Source organism: Mauremys reevesii, linkage group 1 (assembly GCF_016161935.1).
Source record: "Mauremys reevesii isolate NIE-2019 linkage group 1, ASM1616193v1, whole genome shotgun sequence".
In the NCBI taxonomy this organism is placed as follows: Eukaryota; Metazoa; Chordata; order Testudines; family Geoemydidae; genus Mauremys; species Mauremys reevesii.
In genome coordinates this window covers 146,296,929-146,322,129 of record NC_052623.1, presented here as the reverse complement: position 1 = coordinate 146,322,129, position 25,201 = coordinate 146,296,929, and the positions used below count along the sequence as shown (strand labels likewise).

Here is a 25,201-nt window from a genome sequence, read left to right as displayed (position 1 = left end):
TTTCAGGACTTGCTCCCTTAGTCTACCAGAGCCCAGATTCTCCGTCTCACCCACCTCCTTCATTAAGCCTTTAATAAGGGTGTGGGATAAGGTTGAGATATGTATGAGTAGTACCTGGTTTATTCTTAGCTTTTTAAGCTAAGGGACAGGTGACCAGAGCACTAGATTGACACCTATTATTTTATTTTATTATTTATTTCTTTGAATTTTTAAGATAGGAGTACAGCCTTCCAATTCTCTCCATAAAACAGTTTAAGGGAACCATGAAGGAAAACAGAGTCTATTTCAAAGTTACAAATGATTTTAGAGTCTTATTTATCTTGCAGTCCAGCTTCATTTCAAGCAATGTATTTGACATTGTTTATTCCCATTTTCCATAAAAATAATGAAACTGTTAAATAGTAATGTCAAAATTTACTTCTACCCTGCACTATTAATTGAAACCAGATGCAGTCTATTATTCAACCTTGAAATGACACAATAAGGACATTCTTATGCAAGAAAACATGCAAGAAAAATAAATTCTTTCATAATTATGTTCCATTCAGCAACCACTGACTTACAAGCCAAGATAGAAGTAAAAAACAATAGCAGGGTCTTTAAGAGTAGCTATTTTATATTAGAATCATTGATTTCACCGCAGCTTCAGTGATCACTAGCTGCTCTCATCAGGAAGCTTTTCAATGCACTCAGCATACAAAGAGACCGACTCATATTTAACCCCTTGGCACCACAAGTTAAGAAAGGTGTGACTGCAAAATGCATTAGACCGAATACTTGGAGCATTAGTCCAAAGCCTCCAAAATAGGTATTTTTCCTCTGTCACTGAGAGCGTGAATGAGGTTGATATGCATGGAAGACAGAGACCAAAAGCACTAGAGCTATGAAATAAGTGAGATAGGACTGAGGTATCTCGGCAGAGCTTTATGAAGATTTTTGCACAATAATATCTATTCCACAACCAACCAGTCTGCCTCCTCTCCTCCAACTCATGTGACTTGTAATACAAAGCCAAGTTTATCAGGACCTAGGAGACCAAACGAAAATAAGCTGAAATCCTGATTAGATCATTAAAAGAGGAAGAGAACAGTGCATTTAACTATTGTACCACTTAGCCAAGAGTTAGAGACATCAACTCATTCCTAGCACACAGAGGTAAATAATGTCAGCATATTCCCTAGATTTAACAGCACTGAAATCCTTTTCCTTCCCCCTAACACTATACCAGACCACACATAATAGACAAGACTTTCATTTTGTCAAGTAGTTATATCATATAGAGTAGTTATATCATATATAGTTCTCCCCCAGAAGCTGCTTTGTAACCTGCAGAGATTACAAAGCAGCTTCTGGGGGAGAACTTCAACAGGCATAGAGAGCAGCTAGTCCAGGGGTCGGCAACCTTTCAGAAGTGCTGTGCCGAGTCTTCATTTATTCACTCTAATTTAAGGTTTCACATGCCAGTAACACATTTTAATGTTTTTAGAAGGTCTCCTTCTATAAGTCTATAGTATATAACTAAACTATTGTTGTATGGAAAGTAAATAAAGGTTTTTTAAATGTTTAAGAAGCTTCATTTAAAATTAAATTAAAATGCAGAGCCCCCCAGACTGGTGGCCAGGACCTAGGCAGTGTGAGTGCCACTGAAAAATCAGCTCGCGTGCCGCCTTCAGCACCTGTGCCATAGGTTGCCTACCCCTGAGCTAGTCTTTCCTCGGGCTCCTTTGAAAATCCCTGCCTTCATGGTGAGATTAAATTGAAGGGAACAAGAGAGAGTTACTTTCTGTCTTTAAATGTGTAGATACCTGGTTGACTGTACTGATCTTCGTAAGCATCCAGCCAATAAAACCTAAAGACTTGATCACCATCTTCCCCGTTCACTAGTGGCAGGCAACTGGGATCCACTTGAACTTCTGAGGCAACTAAATCAATTTCATCCTTATCCATTCTGCTCCAACAGGACATATCAGGGAGAAAAGAACTTCTGCAAGTATTGAAAAACAGATGAATAAGGTTGTATGTTTACTACAACCATAACTTTTGAGAAGACATGACTTAAGATCTGTCACAAGAAACCAGCTAACATGCAATACTCCATTATTTCCCCCACAAATATAGCTCTCATTTATCCAGCAGATAGGCATTAATAGTTGCTTTAAACTATTAGACAGACCCCAGACATGCAAGTCTTTACAACATGAGTAATCCCATCAGTTTGCAAGGCTACCTTCGACTGTAAGCTATCATTACTTGTTTCTGTGAAGCACCTTGTACACTTCAAACCATGATTTGACTGGTCATAATTTTCAGTCATGAAAAAGTATTTTAAAAAGTGCTTCAAAACTCTCCTATAAGAAAAGGACCTGAAAATCATTACTTTTGCATTTTGAACTTCAATGGCATGACTATTTGCCATGGGAAACTGGCTTTAACTAACATTAATGTTTGGGGCAATTATAAGGTGTTTGGTAATATAAATCTTTAGTGATTCCTGATTTCTATTCATCAGCACCAAGATGTACAGTCTAAAACTTCCACATTACATCACCAGCTCTTTGCAATTAACCTAAAACATTACACTGTTTACCCAGACAGGAATTGTCTATCCCCAGAAACATGAAGTATCCCTTTTCTTAAGTAGCCGTCAGCCAGTTTACTCCTTTCAACATGCACGTTTTTAAAGTCCCTACAGTGCAATCACAAAACAATGCCTTGAGAAAAATAAATATGTAAATATCAAGTCATAAATATAACTTCTTTCAGCAAAAACGGTCTTTTGCAACCACCAATCCTTACAAAAAGGATGCATCTTCCTTCACAGAATCCACTTGCTGTGTCTCTTTCTTTTCTAGTTTCTGTTCTTTCTTCAGGGACCCGGCAGTCTCTGGTATATCCGCTTCCATAGGTTCATCAAAATCCCCATCCTCAAAATCCATCATGCCCTGATCATTTTCTGTAAGCATTGTAAAAAGAACTAAGAGGTTGAATCATTAATACAATATACTATATAATTCTAGTACATACACACACACACACACACACACACATAGTATACAACATTCATATGAATCACACTTAGCCCCAATGTTAACTAAAATATTTTAGAACATGCTACATTTGCTATCTCCGTTGCCAGAATTTTTAAAATACCTTGAATAGCTTTCTCTGGTTTTGCCTTCACCAGTTCTTCATTTTCTGCAGCTTTTATTGTATATTCAGCACCATTCTCTTTATGGACTGCAACAGATTTTGCTGCATAAGTGGTATGCTTAGGATCAGAGGTAGTTGGAGAAAGAACTTCCTTTCTGACAGTGGTGGGAGCTTTCCTTACTATAGGGGTTACTACCTGAAAAAATATTTTAGGCACAAATTAAACTTTAATTTTCCTTAAAGGAGAACTACAGTGTTTAGTTATAAATGAAGCTGGCAACAAGGCCTACAGTCAGGGTTTTGCACACTCTTCAACACAACATCAAATTTCTCAGCAACAACTCCTCAATTCCACGGCAACATTTATTCTACCGCCATTTCTATTCCCAAGCCTACACCCCCGCCCCCCAAAAAAAGAGAGTTCTATGGATCATATTTGAAAATATTAATAGACCGCATTTCTTGATTATTTTTGGCCATGAGTTTTTTGCTGTTCTCCCCAGGCCTCAGCTCAGGAGCTAAGAGGCTGACCTCAGAACCTTTCTCGCCCCATTTGTGCCAGGCAAGAATGGAGATGCCTGTCAGCTTCAACAGCTTCTCTCTAGCTCCCCAGACAGCCTAGTTTGCCAGCATACATTGGTACGGCCAGGAAGTTAAATTCTCGCTCCCCCAACTCTCTTCTGATTTGTGCCATGGAACAGTGCACGGAGTGCGCACTGTACTCCAATTAACTCACAATTGTAAGGGAAGTGGTAGGTATGGTATGGCAAGGCAAGGGAAAAATACAGTTGTGTGCCTAGCTGCAGCAAATTGGTGAAGGCCAGTTTATGTAACCATAGTATCCAAATTCCATGGGGCCCTGATTAAGATGAATAGGACAGGCTACATCCCTCAGACCTAAGAGTTTCAGGTACTCTACAGATGCAGACATAGGACACTGCATCATTTAGGACTGTTTACATTTTGGGGGTACTCGCTGAAATCATAAAGGCAAGAACAATTTTCTAATGAAAGGTCCGATTCTGGAGCATTATTATGTAGCAAAGGAATGAATTCTGCAGCAATCCAATCACAGGATACATGGGGCCCGGCCCATGTTAAGGCAGCCTAAGTAAGTTTTCAGTTGTTTATAACTTTGCCAAACTAACTGTTTGGACTGAAGTTTTACAGGCTCTTTCTATCTACGGCTGATACTTCTCTTTAAAGTTTCAGCAAAGACCATTCATTTCCAACTGCAAGGTTAGGGGAAAAAGAGGTTGTCTTCCTAATGTTGAAATTGATTTCCAACCATTTCACTGAAGAGTTCCAGCCTTCCTATGCTCTGTAGCAGAGATTTAGAAGTTGATAAGGGGGCAGGCCCCGTTTGTTATTCAGTTACATTTAGCAGAGTTATAAGCCTCTCAAAAGTTCCCATTTGCACAACCTCAAAGCATTTAGAGGCTTGCTGCTACGAAAAAAAAAATCCCTAAAATGTTCTCACTACACTTTTGCATGCTCCCAAACCCTATCTTCCACCTACAAGGTCCACTCAGAGCTAGAGCTTCAGACAGGACATAGGAACAGCTGCAGCTACCTCATCCTGCCCCCCTGCCTTTAACCTTGAAAATGGTGTTCTGGGCTGGGAGTCATGAGACCTTTCAATGACTGGTGATAGTTCTATGCCTCTTATTGAGCAAGGCCTCACTAAGCTCATCATCTAGTTCAGATGGTGAAACTGAGGAACAGGAAAATGAAGTATCTTGCTCACGGTCACGGCAGGCCAGGGTCTCAGCCACGAATAGAACCTGGTCTCCCAAGTCCCAGCCTAATGCTCTAAGGGTACATCCAGACTACCCGCCGTATAGGCGGGTAGCGATCGATTTATCGGGGATCGATATATCGCGTCTCATCTAGACGCGATATATCGATCCCCTAACGCGCTTCCCATTGACTCCGGAACCCCACCGGCGCGAGCGGCGGTAGTGGAGTCGATGGGGGAGCCGCGGCCGTCGATCCGGCGCTGTGAGGACAGGAGGTAAGTCGGAATAAGACACTTCGACTTCAGCTACGGTATTCCCATAGCTGGGAAGTTGCATAGCTTACATCAACACCCCCCACCCCCCCACTCTTAGTGTAGACCAGGCCTATGGCTCCACTGTCAGCCACTAAATAGTACAGGTCTGTGTAGCTGATCTATTGTAAACCAAAATAAACTACTGTAAACTAAAATAAAGTTTTAAAAAAGTTAATATTTATTCTCTCTATTTCTTTTTACCTCATCTACCCCAGCTTCCCAATTACTCTTCTTGTCTTAAATAAGCCTCACTTTGATCAAAGTTGCCTATTCCCTTTCTTACTCTCCAAAATCCTAGACTGTTACCTTCTCCAACCTCATCCTCTCTTCTTATTCAGCTTCTGCACTCTCCTGAAGCCACCTTCACTAAGGTACTAATGACTCCTCCTACTTCAACCAAACAGAAACTTCTCTATACTTATGTTTCCAGATCTGCCTATTGAAATTGAAAATGTTAGTCACTACCTGCTCACTTCCACTTAGTTTCCAAGACTATCTTCCTGGTTCTCATTCTATCTTGTGGACAGCTCTTAAAAACCTGCAATTGCTCCTTCTAGGACAGGGGTTCTCAAACTCGGGGTGGTGACCCCTCAGGGGGCAGTGAGGTTATTACATGGGGGGAGGGGGGAGTCACAAGCGGTCAACCTCCATCTCCAAACCCCGCTTCACCTCCAGCATTTATAATAGCATTACAAAAATTATTTAAGTGTTTTTAATTTGTATGGGGAGGTGGGGTCGCACTCAGAGGCTTGCTGTGTAAAAGAGGTCACCAATACAAAAGTTTGAGAACCGCTGTTAAAGGACCATCAGACCAGTGGCGCAGCTAATCCAGCATACTGACAAAGGACAGTATCATATGCTTCAGAGGAAAATAGTAGCATGGACAGTTACGGAAGAGCGTGCCTGATGGCTAAGTTTCTTCCTACCCTATGTCAGCTAGTAGTTGACTAACACCCCCGAAGCATCAGGGTTTAGAGCCTCATTTAGATATATGGGTAATTTTTTAATCCTATTAAATTTAGACTCAATCTCTCATGACAAATCCACAAGTCAATTATTCATGGTGTAAGAGTATGTTTCAGTTTTTAATTTGATTTTCAATTGCACTGTCGTTCTTGTATTTTAATGGCAAATAGGATTTATCTCGTCTATACCATTTGTATCCTTCAATCGTATCCCTCACTAAACTATCCCAGGATGCTACATTTCTTTCCATGCCCATGAAGTCTATGCCTATGAACATCTATCAGCCATCTCCAAATCTCTTTGACCCTCTTCCCTGCTGTTGTTCCTCAGTTTCTCTTTTCTTGCTCCCCTTTTCCCCCCCCCCTCAGTGATCTTATCTACTCCCCATGGGCGGCACCAGCACGCCAAGCGCATGCTTGGGGCAGCAGGCCACTGGGGGCGCTCTGCTGGTCACCGCGAGGACGCCTGCGGGAGGTCCGCCGAAGCCGCAGGACCAGCGGACCCTCCGCAGGCAAGCCGCCGAAGGCAGCCTGCCTGCCGTGCTTGGGGCAGCAAAATGCCTAGAGCCGCCCCTGCTACTCCCACTGTTTCATCTACTTCTAGTACACGAGATGATTTTCAAGTTCCAGTGGCTTCCTCTCCACCCAGGCTTGTATCTTATTGCCTGACATCTTTTGGGTGCCCAGCTGCCATTTCGAACTCCCCTCCTCAAACATTAACTTCTCAGCTTTCCTGCTTCTGTATCTCTCCATCAACAATTCCATTATCCATCCCACTTCCAGGTCCTGAGCCTCACTCTGACTCTTCTCTCCTCCTTGCAGCTCTCACTAAGTCTTTTCACATAAAAATTCTGTCCTCACCTCATTGTCTCCACTGCTAAAACCACTGCCCATATATCAAGGCTTTTAATATAGCAATAGCCTACCCTCCAGTCTCCCTTCTTCTTAGCAGTGAGTCTCTTCAAAAAAAGCTGCTGCTAGAGTCATATTTCATGCCTCCTCTCAAACCATTCCACTCCTATCAGAAGACTTCCACTGGTTCCCCACCTTCTGCAAAACCGAAGGCCTGTATATGCACCCACATTCCTAACTAATATTTCCCCTATTTACATCTTTCCATTTTCCACTCTTTTGACAAGCTCTTTCCAATCTTTCTGCCTTATCTCCTTTTCCCACCTCACTTCATGCCAATTTCATTGTCCCCCCATCTGTCAAGCATCCTTTCCTCCAAATTCATTTAAAAATTCGATCTCCCTTAATAAACCCCTCAACCTTTTGTCAAATCTTGTTTAGATAAGCTTTTTAGTGCATATGAAGTATCTATAGGTAAAGTGTCATGTAACTCTAAAACACTGTATGAATGGTTTAGTGATAACTGAAGCTACAGTATGTACTCACCCAACTACAAAGATAGTCAGAGGCAAAAGTGTATTTTCATCTCTGTATTAGGAGTACCAAAAAGGAAATTACAGACCTTCTGTTTTTACTAAGGAAGCCAATAATAAAACAGGAGCTTACTTATTCAAAACAAAGTTAGTCATAAGCAAAAAAAAAAAAAAAAAAAAAACTAATTTGGATCTGCAACTTTACCGTATGGGCCTGTGACGATACAGAGAAAGGATTCAGCGAAGCTCCAACAGGTCTTTTCTTTTTTAGCTTTATAACTGGAGGTGGAGTTATCTGAACGGTCTAAAAAGGAGGAGGGAAAATATGAGAATGGCCCTGCATTAGTAGAATTTGACAGAGAAGAAAAAAAGCCACCCAATTTTTCTCTTCTCCCTCTAACCCCGCATGCATGCTGCATCAGCTACTACAAAAGTATCAGAGTCCCAACAAAAAGTTACACTATGAAGTGTCTCCACGTAGGGAATTTGAGGAAACGCTCCCAAAGCAAGTGAGAAATCCTTCCACACTAACTAAGCAACCTTTTTTCCCCCAATTTAATTAAAGCAACAAGGCCACAAGGATTCTAATAAGGTTTTGCGTTGGAGTGTTAACACATTGTGAAAAAATTAACTTTAAAAAAAAAGTCATTAAAAGCAGCTACACAGCTTGCTCCTAAACTAGAGGAGAATGCAAAACAATGGCTAAGAGGGTCCAGAACAGCCAAAGCAGCAGTGGGAGTATTATGCCAACTGATGATATATTATATAAAATACTGGTGTGAAAAGAAAGTCAATAAAAATTTTAGATCCCCACAGGACAGGGACCATCTTTCCTTGTATTTTATACAGCATCAAGCACACTGCTGACATTTAAATAAAAGAAGGAGTCTTGATGACACAAATCTTTGATGAAGTTTGGAGATCCACAGGAGCCAGAGAAATTCAGTTAAAAATGTGTGGATGCAATGGAAAGTTTTTCAAATGCTTCCCATCCCTCACCATAGATTTTTTTAGACTACGGCTAATATTAAGTATGACAAAAAAAAGTTTAAAAAATCAGTTATGGCTGAGAGTCATAAGTTTAACGTGTTGGCTTTACAAACTGTTTCAGTAGACAACAGTTAAGGAGAATGTGTTATTTAGGAAGATTTGTAGTTGGTTTTCAGCACTGGCATACTAGTGGACGAGCAATTTTAAGATGTACATTTACGCCCGTAAATGCAGAGAGACAATGCCATTTAGAACATGAGGAGAAGCGTATAAGTGAACTCCAAAGCTTTATTAACTAGCCAACTATTCCACAACAACAGACCGTGTGCTTAAGTGAAAATATGATGAAAGTATTTGGTATAAAAATGTTTTTCTCACTTACCCTCCACAAAGTCTGGTATTTCACATATGCCTTGCAACAGCAGACAATATCAGGATAGCATAAAGCATTTCCTGAACTATTTAGATGTTTGTGATGTTAGTAACAGTTAATAAGATGACATATCCCTAAAGTTAGGTATCAGATACCATGGGGATGAGTATCGAATATTTATATTAAAGCTAAGTGAGGAACATGGTAATGTTCTAACTTTTTTAAAATATATTTGTAATATTCATTTGTATTAATGATGTGTTATGTTCAGTAACCCCAAAGGACACTGTGATACCTGCTGTTGAAAGTGTTAGTCTTTGTAATTTTAAGGAAGTCTGCTAATACAGTAATGAGCCCTGTCATGCTGATTAACTGAAGTCATTGGTTTACCTGACTTTTTGTGTACCTAAAGATGACTCATGGGACAAAGACTGTCACAGCCAAGAGTTGGGAATGACTTCACTAAAATAATAAAATCTTAGCTGGTCCATTTAAAAAAAAAAAAAAAAAGCTTCTTACAAATGTGACAACTGGATGAATTGCATCATTGATTAGGGGGTTCAGTACATTATACCCCTCAGAATTCAACTACTTACGTCAGCATTCAGATCTTGCAGAATATCCCCAAGTAAGTCATCCTTGGACAAGTCTACAGTTTTCTGTAAAATATCAGACAGCTGTATTAGCTATATAGACTTAATTACATGCACTTAACTGAACCGAAAGGCTCGGTCAGTACAGAATAAGGAGGTTCCACATCCCATGGGCCAGATTTTCAAGAGTGACCAGCACCCAGAAACTCCCAATGGGAGCTTTTAGAAGTCTGGCTTGTGTGTCAATTGATTTTAAAAAGTCAAACAGCAGTAACTAAACCATTTGTCACTTTGAGTAAAGAAAATAAAGTTACATGTCTAATTGAACGTAGGACATTTACATTGAAATATAAAAATACAACTTACATCTGTGTTTTTCTTCCCAGCACTAGCCATAAACATAGACTTGATAGTGTTTGGCTTTGACACCACAGACTTCTTCACATTCTTTTTGTCATTTGTGGATGTTTTGTCACCTTTTCCTACTGGAGCAAGAGAGAGTAGTGATTTCTCATATAATTAAAGGATCCAGTTATCAGTGGGGGCTGGACAGCTGATGGAACTGGTAAAGGGATCATCATTAACCTTTAGGCTCCTCGCTCACATCAAGAGTAAGTTGGCAGTTCATGCAAGGCATTACAATCTCATAGCTGTTCAGAATTACATTACACAAGGCTATCACCAGAGTTTGTAGCCTTCTTGGAAGTATCACAGAGGCCAATGACTGAACCACCTCTCTCATACTAAAATGTGGTCACTCCAGAGCAGTGGTTCTCAACCTGCGGGCCAATCAGCACAGAAATGCAGCCCATGTGACATCCTCAGGGCCATACATGTAGTATTGGATGCGACCCAGATAACTCACTGTGCCACATAGGTGGCCCATAACAGTAAACAGGTTGAGAACCACTGTTCCAGAGTCTGGTACGGCAGAGTATTTGCATAGAGGAAAGATGGTCCAGTGATTAGTTAGCAAGCCTAGGACTATGGAGACAAGGTCGGATTCTTTGTGTTGCCAATGACTTCCTATGTGACCTTAGTCAAGTTACCTAGAGTGTCTAGTTCATTAGTGCACATCATCAGGGTGCACATGGACAGCTAGTGTGGGATAGATTCATACCCCAGCTTGCAACAAACTACATGTTTGTGTATACCTGCCCCCAGGGAGCTGTGCAGAAGCTTCCCTTGCCCCTGTACATATCCTGCAGATAAACAGATGACTTCTGTCCTCAAGGTTATTAACTGGTAGCTGTCACAAGAACAAGAGAGATTCAGTCAAGTTTTTAAATATAAAGAAACCACTAAAGAACATAAGAATGGCCATACTGGGTCAGACCAAAGGTCTATCTAGCCTAGTATCCTGTCTTCCAACAGTGGCCAATGCCAGATGCCCCAGAGGGAATGAACAGATCAGGTAATCAAGTGATCCATCCCCTGTCCCCCATTCCCAGCTTCTGGCAAACAGAAGCTAGGGACACCATCCCTGCCCATCCTGGCTAATGGTGGTTGATGGACCTATACTCCATGAACGTATCTAGTTCTTTTTTGAACCCTGTTATGGTCTTGGCCTTCACATCCTCTGGCAAAGAGTTCCACAGGTTGACTGTGCATTGTGTGGAAAAATACTTCCTTTTGTTTGTTTTAAACCTGCTGCCTATTCTGAAATCTTGTCTGATCTCACAAGTTCAAGAGTAGCCCAGTGCTAGGACAGAAAGCCTCTATGGTAAACACAGTTGTTATAAGCAACTATGTTTACACTTCAGTAAGAGGCACTCTTTCCTGGTAGTCAATATTGAGCCCTGCATAATGTTAGAGGCACTATGCTATTGAAAGTGCAATCTTTTATGAGTTGTAAGAGATTCTGATCATTTGTTGCCAGTGGAGATCCTATGGCATTTTTCACAAGAGTGCAGATATTAAACTTTGGGTAATTACATCCTACACATTCCATCTAAAGATGCTAGAGCAGCAAAATGACATTACACAATTGCAACATTTCACCTCTCTATTGGAGAAAAGGATCCCTGTATATCATTTGTAAATCTCTTTAGATTGTCCATGATGGAACTAGCAGTATAAATTAGATTTACTGTATATTCATGAATACATAATCACAGGCTTAAGCATGCAAGTTACATATGGAAATTTCTAAAGCCCCAACCTCTTTAAAAGCAGCAAAGAGTTCTGTGGCACCTTCTTGGCCACTCCGGGCCAATGGGGGTGCTGTGAAGCAGTAACCAGCACATCACTCGGACCATGCCGCTTCCCGCTGCCCCCATTGGCCTGGAGTGGCAAACCGTGGACATTGGGAGCTGCGGTCAGCCGAACCTGCAGACGCAGCAGGTAAACAAACCGACCCGGCCCACCAGGGTACTTACCCTGGTGGGCTGTGTGCCAAAGTTTGCCGATCCCTGTTCTGGGTCAATGCAACTAAGAAAGCCAGGGACAAAGCATTCTTGATCAAAAAAATGTATAGAGTTTTCCCCAACATAACAGGATGGTATTTTGTACTTGAAGAACTCACATATATTCCCTAGCAGAGCTTTCTAGGGATCAAGAGAAGTGAATCCACGGTGAAGTACACTATGGACATCACAATATAAGTACAGTCTGTATGCAACGATTACATAGTATTATGATGAGCTCTATGAAAACTCCTACAACAGACAGGGAGCAGTAGGAATGGCACATCCATCTCAACCAGGAGCCATTAAGGACCTAAAGAAGCTGGTGCTCCCAAGATTAGCAGGGCAGAAGGAAGTGAAGAATCTGTTGAGTTTCTCAAGTCCTCATTGGCCCAGTATTTAAGACACAGCAGGACATAATGTAGTATAACTTAGTGTACACACTTAATAGAAACTTAGTCAACTATTAAGGATACAGCTAAAACCAAAGCACTGTAATGTTCTTTTACACATACAAATCTGTAGTATCAACGTTAACCTTTATTAGCTAAACTGCCAATGGTGAACCAACATAGATCACAGCTGACTACTGAAATGAACAGCTTTACTGGCAAAGATAGTAAATACCACCACCACCACCACAATTGTGTATTCATACTATTAGCATCATGTTCATTTGTATTACACAAATGAAAACTCTTCAGAAAGCACACAATCTAGGTTTAGGACAACAAGATAAAGGCTAAAATAACTGGGTAGGGTTAGTCTTGAGAAAAGAGGACTCGGGGGGACCCAATAACAGTCTTCAAATATGTTAAAGACTGTTATAAAGAGGACTGTGATCAATTGTTCTCCATGTCTACTGAAGGCAGGACAAGAACTAATGGGCTTAATCTGTAGCAAGAGAGATTTAGGTTAGATATGAACAAAAACTTCCTAAATATAAAGCATAGTTAAGTACTGGAACAGGCTTCCAAAGGAAGTTGTGAAATTCCCCTCGTTGCAGGTTTTTAAAAACAGAATTGTTTAGATGGTCTAGGCATACCTGGTCCTGCCTCAGTGCAGGGGGCTGGCCTAGGAGACCTCCCACAGTCCCTTTCATCCCTACATTTCTATGATTCTATAATATCCCTCATGTTCAAATATTATGGTTCAATTCCATACTATAGACAAGGCAACAGATGCTATGTAGGGATATTAAAGAAGGTTTATATTGAACATGGTTTATATAAAAAATAATTTATTGTTAAATGGTACTTTATAACTGAAGGTTTATATTAGAAGTAAATGTGATTCCCAACATTTAGCCTCTAACCTGCAAGCCACCAGCTGTGTCTGTGTGAAGCCTGCTCAAAGAAATACTTTGTATAAAACTTGTTAAACATTAATTAACTCTAAGTAGGCCAAAACAGTAGCTGTTATAGTATATAGATAGAGACCCCCCACCCTCTGTAAGTTTTCATCTCACTTTATTTTTAATTGTTAAAAGACAGGGAGTCTCACATAAATTGGTAACACCCCAAAAGGTAAAAAAAACCAGTAAAATAAATGTAATTAAGTTAAAAAATGTATGTAAATAAGTGCCTAGTTTAAATAATAAATAAATGGTTAGGGAGTTACCAGCCTGAAAAATTCAGTGTTGGCTAAAGAAGGTGTCAAGTGAAATCAACCAGATAACCCCCGGAGGGCAAACTGGAATCCACCCACCATATCTCAAAGAAAAAAAAAAAAAAAACATCTAATAACATGGAACCAGCCATCTGCTGATTAATTTAGCAACAGCAAAATAAAGCAACTCCTATAAACTAACATAGGGGAAAATCCCTATAAAACTGGACTCTAAAAAATAAAAACTTTAAGTCTATGGTTCTGCTGCCAGCCTCCAGGAGCATCGGATGCATCTGACACAGACTCAGCTCCATCCTCATGACCAAGATACCTGGCCAGTAACTTGGCATGAGCAACATCTAGGCTGGTAACTATAACATCTATACAAAACCTAAATAAATAATTGTGTAAATAAATGTGTGTATATATAAAAAGTAGTAATAAAAATAAGTAGTAAAACAACGTTGTTTACTGTTATCTTTTGTTTTATTATGGTATTTACAATAAATGTGGCATCTTTGCCTTATCCCTCTTAATAAAATCCTGCTGGTTTTTATTATATTGGTATAACAGCTATGCCTGACCTGAGGTGACAGGGCCTGAGACATAGGATTGGCTGTGGCCACAGGTAATCCTAAATTATCCTAGAAAACAAAGATATTTGAAGGGGAACAAAAAGAGATTTCCCAGATGCAAGTTGAAAGAAGCAAACAGGAGCCTACGAGAGCCTTAAAGGGAGAAGGGGTGGTAAAGACCCTGGTGTCCAGGGGAGGGGGCTAGTAGTTATGTGAGTGTGATTTCCATGGCTGTTGCTCACCCTAAGCTCTGATAATCAACATCTCACACACCATCACCAAGAATAATCAGAGGCTCTGCAGGCCAAACACTGGTTCCAGACACATTTATGCAACCTCAGTCATTTCCGGTATCAATGACACCTGTACAAGTTGTCCTTCCCCGGAAGCTATGCTCATTGGGCTAATATTTGGGCTTACTGACCCATTTCCACTGGATGAAGTCAGCAGAAGTACTCAATTTTATACACTTTTTTTAAAAAGCAACCAGAGAAACTTTCAAGAGTTCAATTCATTTACCTTTCTTCTTGGAACCAAGGACATCATCTTCTAGATCTTCATCAAAGATCTCCCTTCCATCTTCTACGTAACCTATCCCATCTGTACAAGAAGAAGGTTATAATAAACTTTAAGTGACCCTTTGCAAATTTAGAAAGATGAAATTTAAACAATCTCCCTCGCTAAGGGGCTTCCTCTGTTTAACAAGCTCTTGATTTTTCATTACTTTATAAATCTATATATTTTGAGTACGAAAATAAACTAAAAAACAAACCAAGTTATAATGGGGTTTGGCTCAAAGTAACTACTTTAGTACATGCTCAGCTAAAAATATATCTGTAGTTTGCATTAGGGAACCATTTTTAAATGGAACAAAGTCACTGTATCTGCAGTCAATGTAAAATATTTGAATCACTGATCTTGAATGCGATATTATAAATTCAACAATGCTTAGGCATAAAGAGCCAGATTTTAAAGCTATTTATGTGTTGCGGCACTCAGCAACACAATGCCTAACTGATTTAGGACTCTGATTTTTGCTTTTAAAAGAGATTTAGGCACTTAGTCTCCTAAGGACTCCTAAATCAGTTAGGCATTGTGATGTTGAGTGCCGCAACACCTAAACTGCTTTAAAAATCTAGGTGAAAAGTCTCGGTGTAGAAGCTCATTTTTTTTGTCTGTATTATAACTGATAATCTATAGAGGGCACTGAGGCATTTACATTTTGAGGCAAGGTCTTCATGAAACCTGATGGAGTTAAGATAATTTCAGGGTAATTTTTATTATTTGTTTTTTAAAATGCATACAAAAGATATTAGAACTTGTAAGCCATTCAACTTGTGGCTTGGAAATATATGCAAGAAAACCCACACATATTTTATGCTTCTACTCAGTATATAAAGGGAGCCCCCTAAATGAATCTTACACACCATCATCTACAATCCAGTCATCATCCTGGCGTTCCCTGACCATCTTGGAGTATTGTTCTTCATCAACTTCTTCATAAACACTTGTGAACTCCTCAACCTGAAAGCAAGGCATATTTAGAATTAGCAAATTGTCAAGCTATCATATTTAGATATTCATATTAATTCACATTAGAATTATTCTCAAGCTATCATATTTTTAATAATGCAGCTTTATCAAGGACTCAGACTAGATTGGATTTTTCTTCTCTAATCACACCAGGGTGAACTGTTCAGAAATAGCAAGTGCAAGTCTTCCTTCAGTTTGAGGTGTTTTGTTTTTGTTTTTTAGTATTGCGACACTATGTACTTCAAAACAGCACCCTGGAGCCCCCATATTCACCCCATCATATAATTATGATTTCATGCAAGGAATACCATGTAAGACAGGGGTAGGCAACCTATGGCACATGTGCCAAAGACGGCACACGAGCTGATTGTCAGTGGCACTCACACTGCCCAGGGGGCTCTGCATTTTAATTTAATTTTAAATGAAGCTTCTTAAACATTTTAAAAACCATATTTAGTTTATATACAACACTAGTTTAGTTATCTATTATAGACTTATAGAAAGAGACCTTCTAAAAACGTTAAAATGCATTACCAGCAAGCGAAACCTTAAATTAGAGTGAATAAATGAAGACTTGGCACACCAATTCCGAAAGGTTGCCAACCCCTGATGTAAGATATCATATATGAAAGGTCATGATCTGCTGAAACAGATTGTTCTGTCAAAATATGTATATTGTTAGTGTGTATGAAGTTACGAGATTTTGCTGCGCGGTTGTTACTGAAATATGTTGCAAGTTTCGGGGTCATCCACTGCCAGTTCTGCCTGACAACTAAGGGGGTGATCCACTCCCAGGTGGGTGTTAAATGACCATTAATCAGCAGGGGAGTTGTAAACAAGGAATTTACAATGCTGTGTGATGCTTGCACAGCTCTCTTACAATGAGAGATTGCTCATTTCTGTGACTCAGCAAAGCCCACCAGGATATGTCTGGGCTAGTGTTTTCCAGGCACATGGACTTAGGATATAAACTAGGGGACAGAGGCATCATGCTTTTACCTTTCGCCTCCCCCACCTACACTGGAAGCAACAAGAACACTGGGAAAACAAAGACTTGAACTGAGGAGATTCATCCTAGGCTTAAAGAGGAAGCCTGTGCATTGAGAACTAACCTACCTGCAACATTCAGTGGGGTGAGAAAAACTGATTGGTCTAAATACTGCCTAGTCTAATAAGGTTCAAGATTTAGGGTCTCTCTACATTGGCACTTTTGTCAGCAAAACTTTTGTCAGTCAGGGGTGTGAAAAAACCCACACCTGACCGACATAAGTTTCATGGACAAAAGCGCCGGTGTAGACAACACTATGTTGGCGGGAGATGCTATCTCAGTGGGAGAGTGACTACTGCCCGTTGGGGGTGGTTTAAATTATGCCGGTAAGAGAATTCTCTCCCTCTTATTTTCTTTGGTAACTATCTCTGCCCTCTTGTACCTGCCACTTATAATCTATCTTTCTGTAGTTAAAAAATCTATTTTATATTTTAGCTCAAACAGTGTCTTTTGGTTGAAGTGCTTGGGAAATCTCATCTCAGTTTACAAAGGCTAGTGTGTGTCCTCGCCACGTCGAGGGAGTGGCTGACTGGGTAATGAACTTACACTGGTCAGGCTTTTGACCAGGGCAAGACAGTACAGTTCTGGGATGCAAGGCTGGGGGCTTGGGAGATTGGCTGATGCCTTTCTCTGAGTGATTCGTGAGTGGCTCTGGGAGCATTTGTGCAGCCTAGCTGGGTGTGGGGCGCCACATGCAATTGTACTGAGTGATCACAGCGCCTGGAGAGGTGGTGCTGATTGATACTAGCAAAGCATCATAAGAGATAGCCCAGGTTGGGAAGTTAAGGGGCGATACCCCAGTTCCAGGTTGTACCCCAGGGATCCCGTCACAAATAGAGCCTTGCGCAAATACACAAATGTGTATCTGCATCTGATCCACTATCCGCAAAAATTGTCTGCAGATATCCGCAGATTTGCAAGGCTCTATGCTGGGGGCTGGGCTCAGGCTCCGAGGCATCCCCCCCACCAGAGCCTGGTTAGGGAGAGCCACGGGGGCAGCTGTGGGGAGCCCACACAGAGTCACAGACCCTCCACCTGCCCGTGGCCAGGCAGGGAGCCTGGGGGCAGGGAATCCACACCGCAGGCAGGTGGAGGGTCCTCCGCAGCTCTTCACAGCTGCCTGCCTGGCTCTTAACGTGACCAGGCTGCTGCTCCAAGCCGCCCACCTCCCCAGCCAGAGCCGGGTCAGGGACAGCCACATGGGCAGCTGTGGGGAGCCACGGCAGCCCCTCCACGTTCCCTGGGAGGGTGGCCCGACTAGCCCCCACCCAGAGTCCCTCCCCTCCCGGGGAAGGTGGAGGGACCCAGGCTCCCCACAGCTGCCAGCGCGGCTCTCCGTGACCCAGCTCTGGCCTGGATGGGGAGGCGAGGGGGGACGGGGACGGGGACGCAGGGCTTGGAGCCGCAGCCCAGCCACGATGAGAGCTGGGCGAGCAGCTGTGAGGAGCCACAGCGGACCCCTCACCTGCCCTGAGCGTGGGGCCCAAGCAGCTCCCCGCCCAGTGTCCCTGCCCCCCAGGTCCTCAACCCAGGGCAGGTGGGGGATCTGTGCCACAGTTCCTCAGAGCTGCCCGCCTGGCTCTTACTGTCAGCCCTGCACAGCTACAAAATTTGTATCCAAATATAAAGCAGATACCTGCGGATTAGCACGGCTCTAGTCACAAGTATTGACTGATCCAATGGGGAAAACGTTGTTAAAATTAAAAAGCTATCGTATGATGCTGAAACTCCAGTTCCCCATGGCAGTAAATGCATTTGTCAACTGATTTTTTTACTGTTAGTCTCGTATAAGCAGGGTATCTGCTTTTCTTAAAGAAATGGATTCCTGGTAAAGAAGAGCTATAATGATTGGGTTTCTTTTCTCAAAACACAAAGATGAGGTATGAGAGTGTGGGACCTGTTCATGTCAGCTGACAGATGGCACAAAGAGTTATAGAGACCCCGAGTCTGGTCTCTAGAACAGAGTTGGGCAAACTATGGCCCGCGGGACCCTCTTGCCTGGCCCTTGAGCTCCCGGCCCGGGATGCTAGCCCCCAGCCCTTCCCCTGCTGTCCCCTCTCCCCTGAAGCCTCAGCTCACTGCGCCGCCAGCGCAATGCTGTGGGCGGCGGGGCTGTGAGCTCTTGCCGGGCAGCGCAGCTTCAGAGCTGCAGCCTGACCCGATGCTCTGTGCTGCATGGTGGCGTGGCTGGCTCCAGCCAGGCGGCATGGCTGCCTGTCCTGGTGCTCTGGGAGGTGCGGCTGTAGCACTGCCAGCCACCAGTGCTCCAGGCAGCACGGTAAGGGGGCAGGGAGCTGGGGGGCGGAGGGGTTGGATAGAGGGCAAGGGAGTTCGGGGAAGGGTCTTTGGTGCGGAGGGGTGGATAGGGGTCAGGGCGGTCAGAGGGTGGGGAACAGGGGTGTTGAATGGGGGCAGGGGCCCAGGGGGGCAGTCAGGAAGGAGGGGGGGTTGGATGGGGCAGCCGGGGCAGGGGTTCCAGGGGCGGTCAGGGGACGTGGAGGCTGGATGGCTAGGGGTCCCCGGGGGGCCATCAGGGAGTGAGAAGCGGGGGGGTCGGATGGGGCCATACCTGGCTGTTTGGGGAGAAGACTATATGTCTATACATAAAGTGAGTATTGTACCCTTCACAGTGAATGCCTATTTACAGTATAAGCAAAATGCTAATCAAGTCAAGAGACTGAAGTCTCCAAGGGAGATTTTCTATAAGAAACAGCAAGCAGCAGGGGGTACCCTGTTGACAAGTGAAGACAATGGATCTTTGGAATTATATGTGGGAGTGCAGAAGTATATCCAGGTATCCTACACAAAGAGGAGCTGGTTTGTCTTATGACCAGACGATCACAGCCAGTCTGGTTGTTTAATGCTGGGAGAGAGACTTTGGATGAGTTAACCTTTAGGAGACAGGAGAATGTCTTGTTAAGTTTAGGCTCTAGAGAAAGAGTATTATGATTTTATTTTACATGTAATCCTTTGTTTCTATTAATTCTGCTTGCTTCTTTTCTAATCTCTATTCTCTGTTAAATAAAAACTGTGATATGGTTATAGTGAAAACAAGCATAAGTGCCGTAAATTGAGTGGAGAGAGGATTCTGAGGTGTACTGTTTCTTTGGGAATAGAGGATCCGTCAATTCTGTGAGCATGCCGTGGAACTGGACCTGGATACTCCAAGGAGGTGTTCAGGAACCTCAGGGCCGGAGTGCACCTACTGCTTGTCTCCAAAGGGACAGCAGAGCCTGCGTGGCCTACGAGGAGAGTGCATATGTTTCCTGAGGCGGGTGTAGTCTGGGACCTGACCCTTGGCAGGCACAGACAAGGCTTCCTCATGTTAAGGGCAGGTGGTAGTGAGGTGCCTCACAATCTTGGGCACTCCAGGGAAGCATCACAGTACCTCATCAAGGGACCTCTTGGTGCCAACTGGCAGAGGGAACAGGTTACTGGGATCCCCAAGGTCTGGTATCTTCATACTAGTTTGCCAAAGGGTGTCATGTAAGATCTCCACTGAAAGCCTGTGCCACACTGTTCATCATCATTGTGAAATGTATGTACGGAAAATATGTAAGGAGGTAGGTGTGTATATATAGTGAAAATTATTGTTAGGAGCTATGAATTGGGTGGGGTCACCAGAGGGGAATTAAAAAGTTTCTTTCAGACAAGAGATGTTTATGCTCCTGGCTATATGTAACTGAACACTGTAGGGATCACAATGGATGCCAATTTACAGTCTGAGCCGAATGCTACTGAAGAGATTTGAAGATTTTACAGAGAGGAAATTTACAAGAAAAAATAAATCAGCAGGAGGGAGTCCTGTTTATATGTGAAGACAACAGATTTCTGGACTATAACAGTAGGGACTGGGACTCACTCTGCATCCTTCACCTAGAAAGCAAAACACATTGTCAACTTACTTCTGCTTTGGTTTTTTTACATCATCAGCCAGGGTTGGCTAACAAGCGCTGGAAAGACTCTGTGAGCTAAGCTTTATTAGTCAAGGGGGTGTCCAGTGAAGCAAGTCTAGATTCTAGAATGCATTTATGACTACTTTATATATCCCTTCTTCCTGTTTTTACCATGCACATATCTAAATGCTATGCATACTGTTTCTTTGGGAATATAAGATCTGGGAATTCTGAGTGTCCCACAGATCAGGGGCTAGGTATTGCAGTGGGAGACTCAGGGGTTGGAGAGTCTACACCCTTAACCTGTTAAGAAACAGCTGGACTGGCAAAGGCCTGGAGGGCAGTGCTCGTGTTGCCTAAGGCTCGTGGAGCTGGGGAACTGACCAACAGCAGGAACATACAAGGCTTTCTCAGCTAAGGGAATTGATAGGGAGGTGCCTCACAACCACAGATACCACCAGGATGCTTCACAACATATATCAACTGCAATGTAAGCTTTGCAAACACTTTAATTTAACAAAAAGTTGAGTGAAAAAGGGTCTACACTACCAACTTGCATCAGCGCAGCTACATGGCTGTAGCTCGTCTGGTCTCCCATTGGCTTAATAACTCCACCTCTGCAAGAGGCAGTAGCTACGTCGGTGGGAGAAGCTCTCCAGCCAACAACATAACCCCCTCCCCATGCAGAGGGCACTAAGATCGATATAACTATGTCACTCGGAGGTGTATATTTTTCACACCCTTGAGCGACTGTTATATTGAAGTGAGTGTGTAGCGTTGACCTGGCCTGAGAAACACAAGGCAATGTTAAGCTGAACATGCTTCAAGTGGTCTGATTATTCCATACCTCTGTCCACATCCAAGTGGGTGAAAAAAGGCTATTTGATGTTGCATATCTGGTTAGTTACTATGTCATTTTGCCGCACTTTGTAGTAGTTTAATACTTCAGTATAAATTGACTTTTCCTTTCCTTCCAAGATGCAGTGCCTTAACATTACCACATTGGATTGCATAATACTTTGAAAGTCATAAGTTAAGTTGTTTCGTAGTCCACTATTTAAATTGATACTTGCTGAAGTCCTGAAGGCAAGTCTTTCACTACAGAATAATTGTCAAAGTAGATCAAACTTTATGCTTAATCAATAAGCCATTTTAATAACAGAAAATTAAATGTTGCGCATCAATTTCTTTAAATTTCCAATGGCAAGAGACAGAGAAGGAGCAAATACAGAAATAACTAGTCTCATGAAACAATTTTACTAACAAAACACCTTTCAGGCCAGTTTGTCTTGACTGAATACTGTTTTCCTAATAAAAACAGGAGTACTTGTGGCACCTTAAAGACTAACAAATTTATTTAAGGGATATTTATACATACAGAGAACATGAAAAGGTGGAAGTATGCATACCAACAGGCAGAGTCTAATCAATTGAGATGAGCATAGAAGGTGTGAGGAGAACTTAACATAGGGAAATAGAGTCAATTGTGTAATGACCCAACCATTCCCCAGTCTTTTGTTTAGGCCACAGTTTAGTAGTATCTTTGCATATTATTTCAAGTTCAGCAGTTTTCTCTTTTTCTTCTTTTTTTGAGTTTTTGTTGCAAAATTGCCACCTTCAAGTCTGTCACTGAGTGGTTAGAGAGGTTGAAGTGTTCTCCCACTGGTTTTTGAATGTTATGATTCCTGATGTCAGATTTGGCTGACTTAGAACAACGCTTCCTTAACTCTCGTTCCCTAACGCCCCTACTCTACTTGCGCTACATTGATGACATCTTCATCATCTGGACTCATGGAAAAGAAGCCCTCGAGAATTCCCACGAGATTTTAACATTTCCATCCCACCATCAACCTCAGCCTAGACCAATCCACACAAGCGGTCCATTTCAGCTTCCATCCCGGACACACCACACGATCCATTGTCTACCCAAGCTCTCTAATACACAAATTTGCTCCAATCCCTCAGACAGAGATAAACATCTACATGATCTCTATCCTAAAACCTCTCCAGCGCATCATCAAAGATTTACAACCTATATCCATTCAAGTGACACCATCATAGGACCTAATCACATCAGACACGCCATCAGGGGCTCATACACCTGCACATCTACCAACGTGATATATGCCATCATGTGCCAGCAATGTCCCTCTGCCATGTACATTGGCCAAACCGGACTGTCTCAAGAATAAATGGACACAAATCTGACATCAGGAATCATAACATTCAAAACCAGTGGGAGAACACTTCAACCTCTCTAACCACTCAGTGACAGACTTGAAGGTGGCAATTTTGCAACAAAAACTTCAAAAACAGACTCCAAGAGAAACTGCTGAACTTGAATTAATATGCAAACTAGATACTATTAACTGTGGCCTAAACAAAGACTGGGAATGGTTGGGTCATTACACCAATTGACTATTTCCCTATGTTAAGTTCTCCTCACACCTTCTATGGGCCATCTTAATTATCACTTCAAAAAGTTTTTTTCCTCCTGCTAACGATAGCTCATCTCAATTGATTAGACTCTGCCTGCTGGTATGTATACTTCCACCTTTTCATGTTCTCTGTATGTATAAATATCCCGTCTGTGTGTTCCATTCTATGCATCCGAAGAAGTGAGCTGTAGCTCACAAACCTGTTTTCCTAATGTTCCCCGTAATTTCCAGAAGCGAGTGATCAGTTTTCTACAGGTTAGGACAAAGATCAATATTCCCAAACTCAACTTAGTTTTTTATACAGAAAGTCTAAGCAAGAGAAAAGATTGAACTACTTACCTCATATTTTACTTTTCCACCCGCCTTGGCCTTTTTCAAGAGTTCGAGAGCTTCTTGGTGTCCTTTTTTAGATTTTTTCTCACGCCGAGAACGTGACAGTGCAAAACTTCCAGAGTCTGATGTAGCTGAAATCAATATTAAAAACATCAGAGGTACAATTCGACTATGCATTGTTCTTGTTTTCAGACATTTAATCCACAGTAACTGTTTAATATTAGTTTTAGAGAAACAATGGTTCCACTGTTGATTACTCCTTAAAAACATGGGTGCTGTGTCCAATAGGCAGGGGAAGACTGAGCTTGCCCAAACAGCCCTGCATGGCCCCGCCCACACACCAGCCACAGGCCTTCCCCCATCTTGCTACTAGTTGACCCCAGCCCAAGTAGGCTGCTCCTCTTCCAGGAAGGGAAGCCAGCTGGGGCTGGGGCTGGGGCTAGGGTGGCTGGGGCTGTCTAGTGCTGGGGGGGCCCCCCGGCACTGGGGCTGTGCTGCCCAGCACTCCAGTGCTGGGGGGGGGGGGGCCCACATGCCGCCTGCCACTCTGAAGGGGGCGGGGAGGGCTGTGCGCCGCCTGACACCGTGAAGGGCCCTGGGCAGCAGGCTGCCGCTTCCTGCAGCTCCCATTGGCTTGGAACGGAGAATTGTGGCCACTGGGAGCCGCAGGCAGCCATGCCTGTGCACGGTCAATGTAAACCAGGGATTGGCATCCTTTGGCACGCGGTCTGCCAGGGTAAGCTCCCTGGCGGGCCGGGCCGATTTGTTTACCTGCCACATCCGCAGATTCGGCCGATCACAGCTCCCACTGACCGCGGTTTGCCACTCCAGGCCAATGGGGGCTGCGGGAAGCAGCGTGGGCTGAAGGATGTGCTGGCCACCGCTTCCCGCCACCCCCATTGGCTTGGATAAGGGAACCGGAGCCAGTGGGAGCCGCAATTGGCTGAACCTGCGGACACAGCAGATAAACAAACCAGCCTGGCCTGCCAGGGTGCTTACTCTTACAGGCCGCGAACCTGAGGATCTGGGCGGCATATGGGCATACCATACCCTGGGCTGACCACCATTTTAAGGAGTTGAACACCTCTGTTGAGACCCTTATATGATCCTTCATGTGTTCCAAGGAGTGGTCCTGTACCTTTATGATGAAGCCCTGAAGGCACCTGATGCACGATTGCACCCAGGGAGTGATCACTATGCACAATACGAGGAGGCCTAGTAGTTGAAGGACCAATGCTATAGCAGGCCTCCTGCAACTCCCAAACAACACAAAGGCGTCCTGAATCTTCTTGAACCTTTCTAGTGATGGATAGTATCTATGTCCACTCCTAAGTGTGTTTTTTTTTTTTGACATTGATAAAGCTGGGTGCTTATAGGATACTCAGTGTCAGCGATGTGTCTCTGTGTGCTGTTTCCAGGGATGGTGTTCTGATCAACTGTCGTCCAAGAAGGGGCACAGGTGGATAGCCTGACTCAGATTGCAAGGTATCATTACTGCCAACATCTTTGTAAACACCCTGGGAGCAGAGGACAAGCTGAATGAGAGCATCCAGTATTGATGTTACTTCCTGCCATAAGCAAACCTTAGGAATCTGTGATGGCAAGGTCTGACAGGATTGTGGAGGTATGTGTAGTGAGGCAGGGTGGCCTCCCTCCAGACTGGAGAGCGAGGGACCACTACACTCCCTGGTGGGCAGAACCGAACTCACCCCGCTCACCTCGTCAGAAGCGCCAGGATGGGACAGGAAGTATAAAGGGAGGGCTCTGCAGCTCAGGGGAGCAGCAGCCAAGAAAGGAGATGGACAACTCTATTCTGCTGCGGCACCCAGCGGATGAATCTGCACTCTGCAGCACCA

The 25,201-nt window shown here is 43.1% G+C and overlaps 1 protein-coding gene across 10 annotated transcripts in view; it reads right to left on the bottom strand.

Annotated features, from left to right (window-relative positions):
• Positions 1-25,201, bottom strand: part of POLA1 (DNA polymerase alpha 1, catalytic subunit) — a 348,901-nt gene that overhangs the window by 317,249 nt on the left and 6,451 nt on the right. For 9 of the 10 annotated variants that reach the window (XM_039494489.1, XM_039494508.1, XM_039494498.1 and 6 more), the window contains exons 2-10: positions 23,352-23,476; positions 15,525-15,621; positions 14,617-14,697; positions 9,876-9,994; positions 9,513-9,575; positions 7,759-7,857; positions 3,151-3,346; positions 2,797-2,953; positions 1,806-1,984 (exon numbers count right to left, since the gene is read on the bottom strand). In XM_039494489.1, the coding sequence (XP_039350423.1) occupies positions 1,806-1,984; positions 2,797-2,953; positions 3,151-3,346; positions 7,759-7,857; positions 9,513-9,575; positions 9,876-9,994; positions 14,617-14,697; positions 15,525-15,621; positions 23,352-23,476 (1,116 nt within the window). The remainder of the gene's footprint in view (positions 1-1,805; positions 1,985-2,796; positions 2,954-3,150; positions 3,347-7,758; positions 7,858-9,512; positions 9,576-9,875; positions 9,995-14,616; positions 14,698-15,524; positions 15,622-23,351; positions 23,477-25,201) is intronic. The other variant, XM_039494445.1, reaches the window with a different exon arrangement.